We start from the raw sequence: 19,897 nt of genomic DNA on the forward strand, positions 1-19,897 counted from the left end.
GTCCTATTAAAAACCTAAATGAGAAAAACAAAAAAGACAAGTGATGATAGTTTATGCCTTACAGAATTACACAGGCCTGACAGATGACAATCACTCATGTAATTTACAGTTGTTACTATTATTATTAATACAGGGACACTGACTGGGCCATCTGCCAGTGGTTTTCACCATGATACGCCTTTTTTTAAGATTTTATTTTTATTTATTTGAGAGAGAGATAGAGAGAGAGCACATAAGCAGGTGGAGGGACAGAGGGAGAAGCAGACTCTCTGCTGCGCAGGAAGCCCTATGTGGGACTCAATCCCAGGACCCTGAGGTCATGACCTGAGCCAAAGGGAGACACTTAACTGACTGAGCCACCCAGGAGCCCCTCACCCTAATATTCTTGGTGTAGTCTCTTTGCTACATATCCAGATTGACCCTATATGCACTGGCCTTCCATTATGTTTATAACCAGGGGTATAAATTCAGCTTCTTAAAGCAGCCATGTAAATGGATAAAATGAATTAAATGAGTACCCCTAGTAAATTAGGTTGTAAAATATATATGTGTATATTTTTACTTTTAACACATTTTAGAGAATTATATTAAATTATTGACAGTGGTACCTGGCACTGTATAATGAACACCTATAGACCTTTACCTATATTCACCAGTTGTTAACATTTGGACGCTTGCATTCTTTCATAAACACACACACACCCCCATATTTTTTTCCCTTTTTTTAAAAATTTATTTTCAGCATAACAGTATTCATTGTTTTTGCACCACACCCAGTGCTCCATGCAATCTGTGCCCTCTCTAATACCCACCACCTGGTTCCCCCAACCTCCCACCCCCCGCCCCTTCAGACCCCTCAGATTGTTTTTCAGAGTCCATAGTCTCTCATGGTTCACCTCCCCTTCTAATTTCCCCCAACTCCCTTCTCCTCTCTAACTCCCCTTGTCCTCCATGTTATTTGTTATGCTCCACAAATAAGTGAAACCATATGATAATTGACTCTCTCTGCTTGACTTATTTCACTCAGCATAATCTCTTCCAGTCCCGTCCATGTTGCTACAAAAGTTGGGTTTTCATCCTTTCTGATGGAGCCATAATACTCCATAGTGTATATGGACCACATCTTCCTTATCCATTCGTCTGTTGAAGGGCATCTTGGTTCTTTCCACAGTTTGGCGACCGTGGCCATTGCTGCTATAAACATTGGGGTACAGATGGCCCTTCTTTTCACTACATCTGTATCTTTGGGGTAAATACCCAGTAGTGCAATTGCAGGGTCATAGGGAAGCTCTATTTTTAATTTCTTGAGGAATCTCCACACTGTTTTCCAAAGTGGCTGCACCAACTTGCATTCCTACCAACAGTGTAAGAGGGTTCCCCTTTCTCCACATCCCCTCCAACACATGTTGTTTCCTGTCTTGCTAATTTTGGCCATTCTAACTGGTGTAAGGTGATATCTCAATGTGGTTTTAATTTGAATCTCCCTGATGGCTAGTGATGATGAACATTTTTTCATGTGTCTGATAGCCATTTGTATGTCTTCATTGGAGAAGTGTCTGTTCATATCTTCTGCCCATTTTTTGATATGATTATCTGTTTTGTGTGTGTTGAGTTTGAGGAGTTCTTTATAGATCCTGGATATCAACCTTTTGTCTGTACTGTCATTTGCAAATATCTTCTCCCATTCCGTGAGTTGTCTCTTTGTTTTCTTGACTGTTTCCTTTGCTGTGCAGAAGCTTTTGATTTTGATGAAGTCCCAAAAGTTTATTTTTGCTTTTGTTTCCTTTGCCTTTGGAGACATATCTTGAAAGAAGTTGCTGTGGCTGATATCGAAGAGATGACTGCCTATGTTCTCTTCTAGGATTCTGATGGATTCCTGTCTCACGTTGAGGTCTTTTATCCATTTTGAGTTTATCTTTGTGTACGGTGTAAGAGAATGGTTGAGTTTCATTCTTCTACATATAGCTGTCCAGTTTTCCCAGCACCATTTATTGAAGAGACTGTCTTTTTTCCACTGTATATTTTTTCCTGTTTTGTCAAAGATTATTTGCCCATAGAGTTGAGGGTCCACATCTGGGCTCTCTACTCTGTTCCACAGGTCTATGTGTCTGTTTTTATGCCAGTACCATGCTGTCCTGGTGATCACAGCTTTGTAGTAAAGCTTGAAATCAGGTAACGTGATGCCCCCAGTTTTATTTTTGTTTTTCAACATTTACTTAGCGATTTGGGGTCTCTTCTGATTCCATACAAATTTTTGGATTATTTGCTTCAGCTCTTTGAAAAATACCGGTGGAATTTTGATCGGAATGGCATTAAAAGTATAGATTGCTCTAGGCAGTGTAGACATTTTAACAATGTTTATTCTTCCGATCCAAGAGCATGGAATGGTCTTCCATCTTTTTGTGTCTTCTTCAATTTCTTTCATGAGTGTTCTGTAGTTCCTCGAGTACAGATCCTTTACCTCTTTGGTTAGGTTTATTCCCAGGTATCTTATGGTTCTTGGTGCTATAGTAAATGGAATCGATTCTCTAATTTCCCTTTCTGTATTTTCATTGTTAGTGTATAAGAAAGCCACTGATTTCTGTACACTGGCTTTGTATCCTGCCACGTTACTGAATTGCTGTATGAGTTCTAGTAGTTTGGGAGTGGAGTCTTTTGGGTTTTCCATATAAAGAATCATGTCATCTGCAAAGAGAGAGAGTTTGACTTATTCATTGCCAATTTGGATACCTTTTATTTCTCTTTGTTGTCTGATTGCTGTTGCTAGGACTTCTAATACTATGTTGAACAAGAGTGGTGAGAGTGGGCATCCTTGTCGTGTTCCTGATCTCAACGGGAAGGCTGCAAGCTTTTTCCCATTGAGGATGATATTTGCTGTGGGTCTTTCATAGATAGATTTTATGAAGTTCAGGAATGTTCCCTCTACCCCTATACTTTGAAGCATTTTAATCAGGAACGGATGCTGGATTTTGTCAAATGTTTTTTCTGCATCAATTGAGAGGACCATGTGGTTCTTCTCTCTTCTCATATTAATTTGTTCTATCACATTGATTGATGTGCGAATGTTGAACCATCCTTGTAGCCCAGGGATGAATCCCACCTGGTCATGGTGGATAATCTTTTTAATGTGCTGTTGGATCCTGTTTGCTAGGATCTTGTTGAGAATCTTAGCATCCATATTCTTCAGTGATATTGGTCTGAAATTCTCCTTTTTGGTACCAAAAGACTGAGATTATTCCCTGCATATTCTCAGATCACAATGCTTTGAAACTGGAGCTCAATCACAAGGAAAAGTTCAGAAGGAAGTCAAACACCTGGAAGCTAAAGACCACCTTGCTTAAGAATGCTTGGATCAACCAGGAGATCAAAGAAGAACTGAAACAATTCATGGAAACCAATGAGAATGAAGACACTTTGGTCCAAAACCTATGGGATATAGCAAAGGCGGTCCTAAGGGGGAAATACATAGCCATCCAAGCCTCCCTCAAAAAAATTGAAAAATCCAGAACACACCAGCTGTCTCTACACCTTAAAGAACTGGAGAATCAACAACAAATCAAACCAACTCCACACATAAGAAGGGAAATAATCAAGATCAGAGCTGAGATCAATGATGTAGAAACCAGAGATACAGTAGAACTTATCAATGAAACTAGAAGCTGGTTTTTTGAAAGAATCAATAATACCGATAAACCATTGGCCACACTAATCCAAAAGAAAAGAGAGAAAGCCCAAATTAATAAAATTATGAATGAAAAGGGAGAGATCACAACTAACACCAAGGAAGTAGAAACAATCATCAGAAGTTATTATCAACAGTTATAGGCCAATAAGCTAAGCAACCTAGATGAAATGGATGCATTCCTGGAAAACTATAAACTCCCAAAATTGAACCAGGAAGAAATTCACAATCTGAATAGACCGATATCTAGTAATGAGATTGAAGCAGTGATCAAAAACCTCCCAAAAAACAAGAGCCCAGGACCTGATGGATTCCCTGGGGAATTCTACCAAACTTTCGAAGAAGAAATAACACCTATTCTCCTGAAGCTGTTTCAAAAAATTGAAGCAGAAGGAAAACTTCCAGACTCTTTTTTTTTAAACGATTTGAATGTTAGTTGCTGATATGTCACTTACATCTGTAAATACTTCGGCTTGTGTTTTCCAAGTATGAGGACAATCCCCCACGTGACCGCAATACAATGCTCAAAGCTAGAAAATTTAACCATCACAAAAGGCTATTTATCTAATGTGCAGTTTAGATTTCCATGTCCCCGAGTGTTCTAGTAAATGTTCTTTATAGTCACTTGTTTTCTGATCCAGAATCCTGTGTTAGATCTTCCATTGTACTTGGTTGTCTTCTTTTAGCCTAGAAGTTTAAGTAGGCTTGTTTTGTTTTCTCATGGCATTGACATTTTTGAAGAGTCGAGGTCAGGTTCTGCTTTACCCTCCCCGCTTCAGTGTCCTTCAATTTGTATCTGACTATTTCCTTATAATTAGACTTAGGTTAAATTCTTTGGCAGGAATACTACAATAGATGATGTTCTGATGCCATTTTTTTTTTTTTAATACGGAATGCTCCATGAATTTGTGTGTCATCCTTGGGTAGGGGGTCATGCTAAATCTTCTCCGTATCATTCCAGTTTTAATATCTATGCTGCCAAAGTAAGCACCCAATGCCATGTTTTATAATTTTTTTTTCCTACCCTTCTCTTTTACATATGTGAAACTAGGAGTGATTTTTAAAAATTCTAATATTTTTATTTTCAAATATCCAGCAGGTCAGTTACTGGTCAGTGACTCTGGTCATCACGTCACCACTGAAGCAGTGGGCTATTTGTACAGATCGCTTGATTTAAGGGCGACCTACCTGGGATCTTCTCATTCATCAATCCATGGAATCCTGCAGTGAGTTTCTGTTCTGTGTCTCAACGAAAAAGTTGCTTCTGCCCATTCACCTTAGATATGTGACCTCTTGACAATTTCTTTTTTAATCTTTTGCAGGCTGCTGAGGGAAATTGAATGGATCAGAAGTAGGAGATGTTGGTCTCAAGGCGTGAACCGGCAGTATTCTGAGGGTTCCAGGAATGGCACCTCATTATGGGACCACTTGCTTAAATTAAACTACCACAGTGCTCAAAGTTCAAATACAGTGAGCTCTGCAATATGCATGAACACAGATAAGCTACAGAGAGCTAAAAGCATGGACTTGGCAGCTCATACAATTTCAGATAAATCAAAATGTGCTTCCAGAAAAGGGAAAAAGGTCTTGAGACCCGTTATTTCTGTTTCTATTGAGAAGACCCCACAGAAGACACAAAATAATCTTGAGCTATGGAATGGCCCAGAGAAAGAAGCTTCACTGAAAAAGCAAGATTATTCCTCTAGGATCTTATCTTTGGGTAAAATGGATGGTGTCGTTAAGTTTTCATGGCAAAGGATTTTGTCAGCTAAAGGCAAGAGTGAAAAAGGCCAAATCACCACAATTTACAGGCATCCCATGGTAGTAGGGTCTTTTAATACAAATAATCCCTGGGAATCCGTATCTGAGTTCATATCAGAAAAGTGTTTTTTTCATAGCCCAGACTACAGTTCAGTTTCCCAGAAGAGTTGTTTGGAGAGAAGACCTCAGTTTGAAACCAAATTGTTGAAGACCTCACATGATACTAATAAAGTATAAAAATTATCATGGGCTTTTTGTGTCTGTAATTTCTTTTTAGTTGTCTTTGTTTGGAACTCTTTGATGAGATATTTTCTCTTATAACTCTTAGAGGTGATGATAATCAAAGTCTAGGGTTTTGATTTTTTTTTTTAGCTCTTTAAAATGTTGTAATAGATCTTAGCTAAAAAGAACAATTTTGATGTGATTCACATTTGTATGGTAGGTAGAAGAATGTTGCTCTCACAGGGTTCCGTGTCTAAAAATATGCTAAAGCAGTACTGTTAAAGTTCTAATTATGTTACAATTATGTTGCTATAGTTTATTTTGGATTTATGAATTGATTTTCCATGTAAAAATTTATAATTGCTAGCACCAACGCTTTTTTTAAAATGAAACATGAATAAGAAAAGGTAAATTGGAATAAACCAAAACTGTAAAGTAAGTTTAGTGTCCCAGAGCCCATGGGTTTGATATCTGTTTTAAATGTAACAATTGCCTCTCACCAGTGATTTTTTACCCATTAACTGTTAAGGTTTACTTATTGGTTACCTCATCACCCAACTAAATCCTACATACTATGTTAGGAAGCCAAACGGGAGAATGGACTCAGCTGTATGGCTTCAGGATAATTAGTTCACTTCTCTTAGCCTCAGTTTCATTAGTTATAAAATGGCAGAAATCCCAGCGCCTGCTTTTCAGGATTGCCGAGAGGATTGCATTGGATAATGCACACAGCGAGCTTTTAATGAACAGTAGTTGTTCTCTGTAACGGTCTAACTCAGAGGCCACCTTGTTCCGGGAAGCATCCTCCCACCCCTCCAGCCCACAATTTAAACATACGTGAACGCTTGGGTTGTTTTAAATCGTGTCCTATTTCACACACGGCAGGCAGTGTGGTCTCCCAGGCCGTGTGCCAGCCTGGAGAGTTTTCCCTGCCCTCCACTGGACACCCTGCTCATCGGTAACCACAGTAACCAAGAGCTTGGGAAGTCCTCTACGTTCAATGATTCTCAGCCGGGTTCTGGGTGGGCAGCATCGGTCTTGCCTGCAGCAGCCAAGTCGGCTTCAGCCACACAGAAATGTCGCATGCAGGGGTTACTGTTTGTTTTTGGCGGAACCACAATGCACAGGACAGGTGCAGCCTCGCAGATCTGGAGGAAGACAGGTGCATCGCCCCTGTGAGCATGAGCAGGAGCCGGAGGAGCAGGGTGGCGGTGTCCTGAGGGCCTCCCTCTCGAGCCAGGAATCCCTGGAGGGGCACTCTCCTTTTAAGCTCTGCAGTGGGCGGGGGCGGGGGAAGAAGATGACCTTCAAACACATCAGCCCACATATGGGACCTGGCCCAGTTGGTCCCTTACGGGAGGCACTGGAAAGATCTAAGCCCGGGGATCCAGGGTCTTCCCAGACCCGCCCGCGCCCCCGTCCTTCGCCGGGCAGAGCCCCGCCCCGACGCTTGCCAGGTAGGACTGGGCCCCGCCCCAGTCCCCGCCCCCGCCCCGCCCCCGCCGGACAGGCCCCGCCCCCTCCCCGCCCCCGCGGTGGCTCCGCCTCCGAGGCGGCCAAAAGGGAGGGCCGCGCCGCCGCCACGTGCTCCGACGCAGGGAGCTGCCGGCCAGCGGGCTGAGCGCGGGCGGAGCCCTGGCGTCCTGCTCCGGGTGCCACTCGCAGCAGGGCGGCGGCAAGCATGGCCACGGCGGCGGCCGTGGCGGTAGCCCGTGGGGCCGGGGCGAGGGCGGCGGCGGCCCTGCGGGGCGGCTGCGGGAGTGCGGCCCGGGGGCGGCCGCGCGCGGGCCCCGCACGGCCCTTGTGCACAGCACCTGGGACGGCCCCGGACATGAAAGGCTACTTGTGGGAGCGCTACCGGGAGGCGAAGAGGAGCACGGACGGTGAGTGCGGCGACGCCCGCAGAACCTCCGGTCCCTGGGAGCCCGTCGCAGGCGGTCGGCGGGGAAGCGGGCAGCCTCCGACCCGCGCCGGCCCCGCTGCTGACCTCTCGGGTACTCTAATCGTGACCCTCCGTCGCCCTCAGTTCCAACTGCGGCGAAACCTCTGCAGTGCGATTCCGGGAAACGCGGAAAAATGCGCCTCCAGAAACTTTATAAATTTGCTTTCTCCTGTCGGGAAAGCAGTTTTATAAATTCTTGCGATTTTTAACCAGAAATTAGCATCGGAAGTGCTTTGGTCTCCACGGGCATCGCTTGGGAGACAGCGGCCCCCACTCACACCGTTAGGTATTGTTAGTAACCGGCAGTAATAATAGAAACAGCCGGAGTCCGGCAGGCGGCGAGTTCCTCCGGAGCTGAGCTGCCAGGCAGGTGGCAGTGGCTGGAGTTGATTTTCCTTTTTTTTTGTTCTGTTTCTTGTGTGTGGTTTCGTTTTGTTTAGTTTTCTGCTGTGTTTGAAGTAGGAGAGGTCCCAAGTTGACAGTGTTCTGAGTTGTCTACTAACTTAATTGAGGAGGGAGTTCCAGGGAGTGACTCCTTAGTGCCCGGTGAACATAAAATAAACTTGGTTCTGTGGTTAGTAAGGGAGATGGGCAGAGGCAGAAAAAGGCCTAGATAAATAATAGGGCCAGGCCCACCGACTGTCTGCTTGAATTCTAATACCTACGAGGGAATATTTGTGCCACATCCCCATCCTGTAGATGGGAAAAGCAAGACTCAAGTTTAAGGAACCTGGCCAAGGTCACACCTTGACCTGGGGTCTGTCTCCGCCCCTAACCCTCTGTTCTGTTTCCTGTGCTGCCCTACCTTCCTCTAGCAGCTGGCTGTTGGGGAGCTGGTGTAAAGGGCCAGTGATAAGTCATTGGTGCTGCTTCTTTCAAGGAAGATTTAGAATCGAAATATTTGTACTGTTGCTGGGAGTGAGGTGGGGTGGAGATAGCAAGTGGAGATAAGGGGACTATTTGGTGGGAGAGAACGTTTGGTAGGATCACATTTTCAGTCTTCTGGCCAGAAGTCAGTTTAATGAAAGAAAGCAAGGGGGTTCTTTTCACCAACTGGGATACTTTTCTGAGGGAACTCAAAAGAGGCTAGCAATGCAGACTTCTGTGAAATAGGGCTTTTTGGTTTTCCTTTGCTCAGAGTTAAAATGTGTACCGTTTTTTGAAGTAGTTGTGTGGTACGGTGGAAAGAAGAGTGGCTTTGCAGATGCTGGAAATGGCAGATCTTAGATGAAAGAAATATAGAACATCTACCTCAGCTTTTAAGACTTGAAAGACTTAAAATAAAAAAAAAATTATTTATTTATTTATTTGAGAGAGAGGGCTCATGGGCATGGAAGGGGGTAAAGGCAGAGGCAGAGGGAAAATCAGGCTCCTGACTGAGGAGGGAGCCAGATGTGGGGCTCAATCCCGGGTGTCTGCAATCATGACCTGAGTGGAAGGCAGATTCTTAACTGACTGAGCCACCCAGATGTCCCACAAGACATTTTTTTTTCAAATTTTTTTTAATGATTTTATTTATTTATTTGAGAGAGAGAGAGTTAGAGAGCATGAGAGGAGAGAGAGATCAGCTGGAGAAGCAGACTGCCCGCCGAGCAGGGAGTCCGATGTGGGACTCGATCCCAGGACTCCAGGATCATGACCTGAGCCGAAGGCATTTGCTTAACCAACTGAGCCACCCAGGCGCTCCCCACAAGACATTTTTAATTGAAATTTTTAATTGTGATAATTGTATATTTACATGCAGTTGTAAAAAGTAATACAGGGAGATCTGGGATACCCTTTACCCAGTTTCTCCCAGTGGTAACATTTTGCCAAACAATGATGTATTATCTCAAGCAGTATATTGATACTGACCCATTTCACAGATCTTAGAGTCCTCTGCTTCTTCTTTACTTGTGTTTGCTTATTTAGTTCTATACAGTTTTATCACACGTACGTTCAAGCATCCAGCTCTACGGGCAAGATACAGAATAGATCTTTACAAGGATCTCTCACATTAGCTTTAGAGCCATACCCCCGATGCTTTGTGTAGTCTCTGGGGAATTATCTGTTCTCCATTTCAGAAGTGTTCTGTAGAAGGAATCATGGAGTATGTGACCTTTTGGAATTGGCTTTTGAGACTGAGCATAATTCTCTGAAGAACTGTCCAGGTGGTTATGTGTATTGTATCCATAGTGTGTTTTTTAATTGCTGAGTAGCGTTCCACGGAGGGCGTGTACCACAGTTTATTCTTTTTTGTTTTGCTTTTTTAAACTACGGTGAACCACTTAACTATACTTTACATACTAAGGGATATCTGGATTGCTCCCAGTTTTTGACCTGCTGTAAACATTTGTGTATTGGTTTTTGTGTGAACACGTTTTCATTTCTCTAAATGCCATTGTTCAGTTGCATGGTAATTGTACGTTTAGTTTTATAAGAAACTTCGGGCCGTGTGGTCGCCATTCTTCGTGAAGCTTCAGTTTCATCATCTGTAAAATGGGATGCCGGTAGTACCGCATTACAGGGTTTGATGAGGAATGAATGAGTCCATCCATGCAAGGTGTGTAGAAGGTGGGTGAGACAGTTGAAGTGTTGGGTGAGAAAGATGAGCATTGGGCCAGAGTTTGGGTTTTTGGGTGTGATAATCAGAGTGAAATTTGGAGTATGACAGCTCGGAGGAGATTTTGGAGACTTAATTACCTCTGTGAGTTCAGGTGCAGGTTACTTTTCTCTCTGACCTCAGTCTCCTCACTAGTAACCTGGGATAATGTGGGGATTTTCAGCACGGGCTTAGCACCCAGCAGTTGGACAGTAGTTAGTAGCTATTATTATTAGTTACTAAATAACTTACAGTTTTAGACAAATGCTTAGTGAGGGGTGGAGGTGGGTTATTTAGCTCTAGGGTCTAGGTCCCTAGACCTAGAGGTCAGCTTGGGGAGTGCTAAACTTGACCAAGACACCTGATCTCTCTAGCTTCGGTGTCTCTCTTTGTAGAATGAGGCCACTGGACTAAAGACTGTGTAAGCCTTTTCAGGTGTTACGGGTCTGTGAAGCAGGTATTCCGTGTGTCCTGTCCCCATCTTCATGCCCCCAGTGCATACCCGCGAGGTCCCTGTCTCACCCCTGAGAACACAGGGACTTTCATTTGACTTTTCTTTCCTTTTTCACCCTGTCTGGGGCTGCAGCATCCCTATTGGCCCTTCCCAAAGACTGTAAGAGTATATACATGCCCCGCGTGCATGGGTTTGTTCAAGAATTTATTAAGCACTTAGCCATCGACTTAAAGGCTGTTGATTCAGACAGGCAGGTCTGAGAGTGAGGGGCCCACAGTGGGTGAGTCCCTGCTTGCACCAAGTGTGGGACTGCTGTCACATGGATGGGGAGACTGGTAACAGATAAGTGACAGCCAGCTTGGGGGAAAAAAGAGACCCCAAGCTCTTTGGCATTGAGCAGGTGGCTGTTCAGGTACACAGGGGATGCAGAGAAACGCTAGGGGCTGATACCTGAGCTGTGTCTGTAGGAATGAGAGGTCAGAAAAAATATCGATAATCAATCAAAAACATGTAGTTTTTTTTTTTTTTTTCCAGTTTAGAAGAGAAGAAAAAGAATTGTTTTTTCTCATTTTTGGTTATTGCTTTCTGGTAATTGGATTTCTTGCCTAATCCAAACAGTCTGCTCAGGTGTCTTCTCTTTGAAGGGTCTCTCATAATGAAGCCTGTTCAGGGAAGAAATGAGTTTTACCCTTTCTCTCCCACAGCCCCCCATTTTAATTTTATTTTAATTTATTTTTTTGCATTTTTATTTCTTATTTTTTTAAGACTGAGAGAGCACGTGCATGAGTGGGGTAGGGGTGGAGGGGCAGAGGGAGAGAGGGAATCCCACGCAGTCTCCTGCCTGACATGAGGTTTAATCTCATGACCCCGATATCACGACCTGAGCTGAAATAAAAGATGGACGCTTAATGCACGGAGCCACCCACGTGCCCCAGCTCCATTTTTTTTTAAAGGTTTTTTAAAAAATAAACTTTATTTTTTAGATCAATTTTGGATTTTGATTTCTCTAAATCATATCCCAGTTTCCTCTATAATTAACCTCTTGTATGACTAAGGTACATTTATCACAATTAGTGAACCAATATCAGTACATTGTATGTATCAGTGTTAACTAAAATCCATATTTAAGTCAGATTTCCCAAGTTTTTAACCTAATGTTCTTTCTGCTCCAGGATCACTCCCAGAATAGCACACTACATTTAGTCCTCATGCTTCCTTGGGCTTCTCTTGGCTGTGATGGTTTCTCTGAGTGTCCCTGTGTTTGATCACCTTGACAGTTTTGAGGAGACATGGTCACATATTTTGTAGAATGTCCCTCATTTGGAATGTCTTCCTTTTTTTTTTTTTAACTTGAGAATTTTGGAAGTATAATATTTATGCATCCTGTGTCCAACATAGCTCAAAGGAAAGCGTCTTCATATATTTGGGAAAAAAATATTGGTTTATAACCTCTAGCAGAATTTTCCTGGGGAACCATGGTTCTCAGCTGGAGTCAGGGATGGGGGGCGGCATTTGGCAATGTCAGGAGACCTGTTTGATTGCCACAGCTGGGGCCCAGGGGGTGCTGCTGACTTCTAACGTGTGGAGGTCCAGATGCTGCTAGATAGTCTGTAATGCACAGAACAGTCTGTAATGGACATTCGCAACAAAGAATAATCCAGCCCCAAATGTCAGTAATGCCAAGTTTGGGAAACCTTGTCCTAAAATGGGGAATTCTAAGCAATCATGTGTGATGATAATATAAAGGAATGGAGATTGTTGTGTTGGTCTGTCATTGCTCGTTATGCTGCACCTTGTGCCCGTCTTCTTTGAACTTAATCCTTGGTCTGCCGTGTGTGTTCATCAGATAGCCTGCTCTGTTAGGTGCACAATGGAAGCATTGCCCCTTGCCTGGGCGGGGGGTGGGGGTGGTGCTACAGTCAGGCATTCGGATACCTGGAGCCTCCCCCCGCCCCACCGCCAGGCCCTCCCCGCCCCCTCTTAGACATCATCTCAGAGCCTAGTCTGTATAGAATGTTGGGCGGCTTAACTGGGGCTGTGAAGGGTATTAACTTGGTGGAAAAAAGTATGGAGATTAGTGTAAAGTGTTAGAAGCTTTTACAGGGTGTTGAAGGATTTATTCAGAGTTCTTGGTTGAGAGCGTTTGATTCTTATTCAGCAGTTATGTACTTAGTGAGGACTATATGTAGGACAGTGATATAAGCTTAGTTTATAGAGAATAAACATAAAATGCAAACCCTTCTCTCAAGGAACTGCAGTGGGTTAAGGAAACACCTTAATGAGGTAATTTTAAGATGAGACCAGTGTTTCTTAGGCTGTGTTCCACCAACTTCTGAGAAATGTGGTTAAGGAAATGTTGAAAATATATGTTAAAAAAGTTTTTTTTTTTTTTTTTTTTTTACAGGTAGGCTTATCAGATTCTTTAAAATGCATGAGCCTCCGAAAAGGAGGATATAGGTGTAGCACTCCCCAAATAAATTTGACTGTGGAACCCCTTTTTGGAGGTAATAGTTCAAAATAAATGTTCTAAGGATTATACTTGGGAGGTTCAAATAATAGGTATAACAAGATTGTATGTATATTAATAACACCCAAAGGTGCTTAATTGTATAATCTTATGCTTATTCTTTGTAACAGGGGTATAGAATAATGGAATCAGGGTCTCTTTGACAATCTGGGGAAAGCTGTGTGTTCTGTGTTTAGGAAAATATGCAGATTTGACAGTTACACACAACGTAAGCGCACACGGACTCTTTCGTGAATGGTTTCAGGTGGTTTCTGTAACATCTCAGCTTCATCTGGTGAGCCCAGCGCCCATTGAACCCTCTGAACCTTATGAGAGAGTGTGAAGGACCGCCTTGGGTGGAGGCTGATGGGAGAACTCAGCAGGGACTATTTTCTGGATTAAAATTTGCATAGAAGATCAAGAAGTCTGGGGTGCCTGGGTGGCTCAGTGGGTTAAAGCCTCTGCCTGTGGCTCAGTGGGTTAAAGCCTCTGCCTTTGGCTCAGGTCATGATCCCAGGGTGCTGGGATCGAGCCCCGCATTGGGCTCTCTGCACAGCAGGGAGCCTGCTTCCTCCTCTCTCTCTGCCTGCCTCTCTGCCTACTTGTGATCTCTGTCTGTCAAATAAACAAATAAAATCTTAAAAAAAAAAAAAAAAAAGAAAAAGATCAAGAAGTCTGACTGGAGCAATGACATGTTTTTGGCCTGACTTTTACCTTTGAATGTTGAGATTTTCTGTAACTGTTGTGGAGGTGGCGGGGTGATCCATCAGGAAAGCATAGGGAGTAGCAATCTAGAAATTCATTGTCCTCGTTCACCAGGGCATCCCGGGTAGCATGAAGAGGAATGGAAAGAAGATACAATGTAAAACGATTAAATGATACTTATGTTGCCAGCGTTTGAAGGAAAGTAGAATCTTGAAAATTTGAGTAGTTCTGTAACTGCCAGGCACATCAGAATCATCTGGGGAGCTTGTTTAAACATGGAAACTCTGAGGCCCTGGCTCTGGGGATTTTCTGATTCATCAGGTGCGGAGCATGGGCCCAGGAAGCTATATTTTTCCTGGGCTTAGAAACCAGTCTTTCGTTGAACTCTTGAAGAAATGTGGAAGCACACATATCTTCTGTATTTTAGAGTTGTTCTTTTGGATTTTAGTTTCCAGCAATCAGGTAGATTAGATGGATAGTTTAAAAATCTCTTTTGTATAGAATGTACACATGCTGGAAAAATGACAAAGAATATTCTTTGAATGTATAACTGACCTTCCAAAGACTGAAGTGAAATGGCAGAGACTAAAACCGAAGGGTGGTGAGCAGCCCTGAAGGTGTTGCGGGAGCATTTGTGGGGTTTTATTAGCTGTGCCTGCTGAGAGGGACACACACACACACACACACACACACACACACACACACACACACTCTGTCTCTGTCTTTCTCTGTTTCCCTGTCTGTCTGTCTTTGTCTGTGTGTCTCTCTCTGAATCTCTTATAACTCCAGACCCACGGAGAGCTGCCTTCCATGCAGGAAGACAATAGGGAAACTTGTCTGTCTTGGTCTCTGCTCTACATATTTCCCTGTGTGTGGGAGGCTGTGGAAGTCTCCCTGTGACCTTGTAACCACAGGCTAGTTCTCACATGGGTTTGGGTTTGAATTTAGTCTGCTTGCCTGGTCTGGTTATCTCAAAGTGAGAAGTTAACTAAAAGTGGTCCCAAGGTGATAATGTCTGGGATTCTTGATAGAAGCAAATATAAACTCCCCCTGTGTGGCTAGATCTTTAACCTGGGCCCAAATGGAGAGCAAAGATATTGATAGACATGTGAGGAAATCCAATAAATATTGGCAGTATAGAAATCAGTTCAAAAGAGAGTAGAAGAGAGGAGGTAAAAGAAACAGGGAAAAAGCAGGAGGTATAAAATGTGGTGGTGGAAGTCTTTCTAGATATATCAGTCATCACAATAAACTCAGATCAAAAGATGGATTGTCAGTTCAGATATAAGACAAAATCTACCTGCATGCTGTTGGAAGACATTCACCCCAAAACAAAGATGTAGAAAGGTTGGAATTAATGGGAAAAGAGATTTCGGGCAAATGCCAACTAAAGAAACCCAGCAGTGTTAATATCAAACAAATACTGAAATGACACTGAAAGAAATAATGTTTACTCTAGGGAGAGCTGCAAACTATAGTTCATGGGCCAGATCTGGCTTGCTATTTTTGTATATTAAATTTCATTGGAACATAGCCACACCCATTCATTTCCGTATTTTTGACGCCAGAGTTGAGTAGTTGCGACAGAATGTATGGTCCATGGACACAGCTCAGAATCTTTGCAGACAGTGTATGTTGTCTCCTGAACAAGAGCTGACTCTCACAAAAACAATCCAGAGAATGTCTATGTATAAAAAAAGACAACAAACAAGTTGCAGTTGCAAGCCAATTTTTAAAGGTTTGAAAACACATGAAAGATAGTATAGATCACATACAGGGATACACATGTATGTGCTAAAAGTCTAAAATGTAGGAAAATGATGAACACCAGAGTCAGGTGTTCAGTGGTAACAGATAGCCTAGTGGTTACCTCTTTGGTGGAAGGAAAATGCAGGTGAAGATTTAAGAAGTTTATTTCCTAAATTGGATGGTGGGAATTACAGGTGTTTTTTGTATTTATCTTTATACCTTTCTGTGTGTCTTAAACATCTCAAGATGTATTCTTTAAACATCTTCTTTTTTCTAGGTATATGATATTGATGATCCTGTGACCACAGGAAAAAGTAGCAAAAAAGATTTCAGGGAGAAACGTGCCACATAATAATTTTCACATTTTCAGGTAGGAAAGAAATTCCTAAAATAGGGAGAGAACCAGAGGACCCCTTAGAAGTCATAGAATCCGGTCCTTTGCTGGGAAAATGGAATCCCTTTTTCCATGGCTCTTATTAGTGGCCATCTGGCATCTGCTTGAATTTGCCATATGAGCACAAGGCTGCCAATTTTATTTTGGATGGCTTGAGTCACAGAGAGTAATTCTAATTCCTCTCCCATATGCTCGCTGTTTAAATGGTGATCATGCATCATCACTGCCCCTCCCCTTTGACTTCATTACTTTGGAAGCTCGCCTTCGCGTTCAGTCTGGTTTGTTGATAGCTCTTGGAAAGTGAACCATTCCGTACTGAGGACAGGAAGCTGCTTGTAGTCCGACTGGCTCAGAGCAAGGGGAGCCACCAGCCCTGCCCTGCTGGGCCTGGTACTTCTGTGGGAACACCTAGAATCCAAGGCTGGGTTCATTCACGTGTGAAGTTCCCTTTCCATCAGGTCCTGACTTTGTCATTTCCTATATTGACACGATGCATTTTAGATGAGGATAAAGTAGGGGGAAAAAAGCCTCTCCTCCAATTTTGTTTTTAAAGATTTTTATTTATTTTTTGACAGAGAGAGGGTGTGAGAGAGAGAGAGCACAAGGGGGGTGGGCAGAGGGAGAGGGAGAAGCAGACTCCCCGCTGTGCAGGGAGCCTGATGCGGGGCTCCATCCCAGGACCCGGAGATCAGGACCTGGGCTGAAGGCAGAAGCTTAATGGACCAAGCCAGCCGTGACTTTCCTCCAGAACTTCTTTGTGTGCCTGTCATACATTATTAGCAAGTGCTTAGGAGAAAAAAGGTAGTATTTTCTTTTTCTTTTATTTTTTAAGTTAGATACTGTATGTTTTAGTCAAGTGAGAAAGAGAGGCTAGCTGACTAATCAGCTGAGTAGGAGATTTTTGTACTTCTGTGGGTTGGTCCTTACCTTTGGGAAACCCATCTTTTTCAGTTTACTAGGGTTTTGAGGAACTGTTTTATATATATATACACACATATATATATATTTAAAGATTTTATTTTTTTATTTGACAGAGATCACAAAGAGGCAGAGAGGCAGGCAGAGAGAGAGGGAGAAGGAGACTCCCTGCTGAGCAGAGAGCCCGATACGGGGCTCAATAGTAGGACCCTGAGATCATGACCTGAGCCAAAAGCAGAGGCTTAACCCACTGAGCCACCCAGGTGCCCCGGAACTGTTTTGTATTAAGTGTATTTGTAAGATACATAAGACTGATTAAAATTTTAATTTCGTTAGAGACGTTAACTCTCTAAGATGTAACTCTGGTGATTACATTGGGCTCATCAGGAATGTTGCTTTTGTTCCCTTTTGGGTAGGAACACCTACTTGAGAAACATTACTGTCAGTATCAGAGTGTTGTCTGAGTGTCTGTTTTCTTAAACAGTAGTTTTTGAGTATCGTCTGTGTGCTGGTTACTGTAACTGTAGCAATGGGCAAGGCAGGTGTAGCCTGAGTAGCAGTTTTCCAGCGTTTTGCTCACAGGACTCCTTAATACCCTTAAAATTCTTGAAGATCCCAGAGTTTTCCGGTTTATATAGATTATACCGATAGTGACTGTATTAGAAATTTAAAAATGAGAGACTTAAAACATAGGTATTCCCCCACTTCATTTAAAATAATAATAAATCTGTTAGCTGCTAGTGTAAATGACACACTTTTTGAAAGGTAACTATTTTCTGAAATCAAAGAACTTTAGAAGAATGTCTTGGTTTCACGTTTTTGTAAATTTCTGCAATGTTTCAATTAACAGAGATGTCTGGAGTCTCAGATCTGATTCTGTGTTCAGACCACTGAGTCATGAGACCTCATGTAGCCTCTCACTGTCAATTGGTGAGGGAATAAGAGTGAAAGAGGCAAATAATCTCTCTATTAAATTCTTAACTACTTCTTTGATACATTGCTGCAAATGTAGTAACTTAAAACTACACAGATCAGTTACAGTTTTGGAGGTCACAAGTCTGAAATGGTTCTCATCGGGGTAACATCAGGGTGTTTGGCAGGACTCTGTTCCTTTCTGGAAGCTCTAGTGGAGAATGTTTTCTTGCCTTTTGCGGTTTCTAAAAGCTTCCTGCATTCTTTGGTTCATGGCCCCTTCATTTTCAAAGTCAGCAATTTAAAAATTAAGTTGGAGCCTTTTTCACATCACATCACTCTGATGCTGAATCTTCTGCCTTCCTTTTCTACACTTAACCCTTGTGCGTAGGGCCCCCCAGGTAAACTAGCTTAATCTCTGTCTTGAAGTCAGCTGTTTAACATCTGCAACCTTAATTCCCCTCTGCCATGTAAAGGTAACATACTCACACATTTTAGAAATTAGGATGTGGATTCGTAACCCACAGTATTCTGCCTGTCATCTTTAAGCAGTATTATAAAAAGAGTTTGACCCTCAGAGATCCCATGAAAGAGTCTGAGTATGTGGTTTCTGGGATTATGCCCGTCTAGGGAAAATATTAGTTGGATGGATGAGGAAAGGAGAGGGGGGACAGACATTTGTGGATCACCTGCTGTGTGCTAGGTACTCTGCCAGGCATTCGACCCACATTTTATTGTTCGATAACTATGCCACCTGGGCTTAACTTTCCAGCCTTTTTCTCCCCTGCAAACAGGGGGTAGCAGTGTTTTCCTTAGGATGTTCTCGGGACCAGTCATCAAGACAACAAGAAGTACCCACTGGACGGTATGTGGAAGGCATTGATAATTACTCCTTTTCTATGTCCTTCATACTTTAAAGAAAATTCTTGATAGCTTGCCTAGTGTTTGACCTTTTGATATGGCCAAATTTTCTAAGAAGTTTCTCTCATGAAACACATGGACTTTTCTTTTGAGCAGTTAAGTTTTGTTTTTGTTTTGTTGAAGTAGGCTCCACCCTTGGTGAGGGACTTGAACTCATGACCCTGAGCTAGAGAGTCATGTGCTCTCCCACTGAGCCAGCCAGGGGCCCCTAAGTTTGTTTCTTATTAAATGACTTCAGATTAGGTGTGATTGTATTTCAAATGTAATCAGATGTGGTTTTATTTTTTGAACTTTAGGAAGCAGGATGGATTTCTACAGAGCAGTCAAAATTACAGATATTATTTACAGAATAATATGTGGTTTTAACTTTTGGTAGGAGTAGTGCAAATGTCATACATTGTTAATTATTCAGATGAGTAATAGTATTTGTCATGGATTGCTGTTCCTGGAGATGATGCAAAGTGTCTGAAGTAAAGGAAGAATGAAAGCTGTTTTTTAGATTTGTAGATAAAAATGACTTTTGGGACGCCACCTCCTCTGGAGAGGGCAGCTGTGCCAAGTTTCTTCTCACTTGGCATCTTGCCATTTCTTGGCCTCCCTGCTGCCTGTTGTCGTTCAGCACAGTTATTTACTCACTCACAGTCCCTGCACGGTTCTCTGTGCAGTGTCTGGCACATAGTAGGTGTACAGGAAGTGCTTACTGGAAAAATTCCTTGGGAAAACCAGTTTACCAAAATCCTGTGTGCTGTGTGATCTCATTTATAGAAAAGTCTAGAAAAGGCAAAGAAATCTGGTCAAAAGCAGAACAGCAGTTGCCTGGGGGTGGTTGGTGGTCGAGAGGGGAGGGTGGGTGGGTGGAATTCAGAGGGTCATGAGGAAATGTTTGGGGTATTAGATACACTTATTATCTTTATTGGGATGATGGCTTTGTAGGTGAATATGTATGTCAGACCTCATCAAACTGTGTACTTTATGTGTGATTTCTTATATGTCATTGCACCTCAATAAAGCTATCCAGTAAAGACAAAGAAATAAGAGAAGGGCTCTGGGTTAGACTGGCTTGAAGGAAGGTTCCTCCCGTAGGGGTGAGAACAGTGTGGCGCAGGGTGAATTTGGTGTTCTAGCCTGGACCTCCAGGTGTGGCTGGAGG

General features: G+C 42.7%; 2 protein-coding genes and 1 non-coding gene across 4 annotated transcripts in view; 2 read left to right on the forward strand and 1 right to left on the reverse strand.

Moving 5' to 3' along the window:
• The window catches only part of LOC116862688 (putative tetratricopeptide repeat protein 41), an 89,489-nt gene extending 83,809 nt beyond the window's left edge, over positions 1-5,680 (forward strand). Inside the window, exons 15-16 of the mRNA XM_032850054.1 lie at positions 4,779-4,908; positions 5,005-5,680. Coding sequence (XP_032705945.1) covers positions 4,779-4,908; positions 5,005-5,680 — 806 coding nt within the window. The remainder of the gene's footprint in view (positions 1-4,778; positions 4,909-5,004) is intronic.
• LOC116862690 lies at positions 4,565-4,673 on the reverse strand. Its single transcript, XR_004381681.1, has one exon. It is a non-coding gene; the product is annotated as a U6 spliceosomal RNA (small nuclear RNA).
• Positions 5,681-7,266: 1,586 nt separating the features above from the next.
• The window catches only part of LOC116862686 (5'-nucleotidase domain-containing protein 3), a 57,525-nt gene continuing 44,894 nt past the window's right edge, over positions 7,267-19,897 (forward strand). For both annotated transcript variants that reach the window (XM_032850048.1, XM_032850049.1), the window contains exon 1: positions 7,267-7,548. In XM_032850048.1, coding sequence (XP_032705939.1) covers positions 7,347-7,548 — 202 coding nt within the window. In that variant the 5' untranslated portion in view covers positions 7,267-7,346. The remainder of the gene's footprint in view (positions 7,549-19,897) is intronic.

Source organism: Lontra canadensis, unplaced genomic scaffold, assembly GCF_010015895.1.
Source record: "Lontra canadensis isolate GAN:19392208 unplaced genomic scaffold, GSC_riverotter_1.0 scaffold300, whole genome shotgun sequence".
NCBI classification, from domain to species: domain Eukaryota; kingdom Metazoa; phylum Chordata; class Mammalia; order Carnivora; family Mustelidae; genus Lontra; species Lontra canadensis.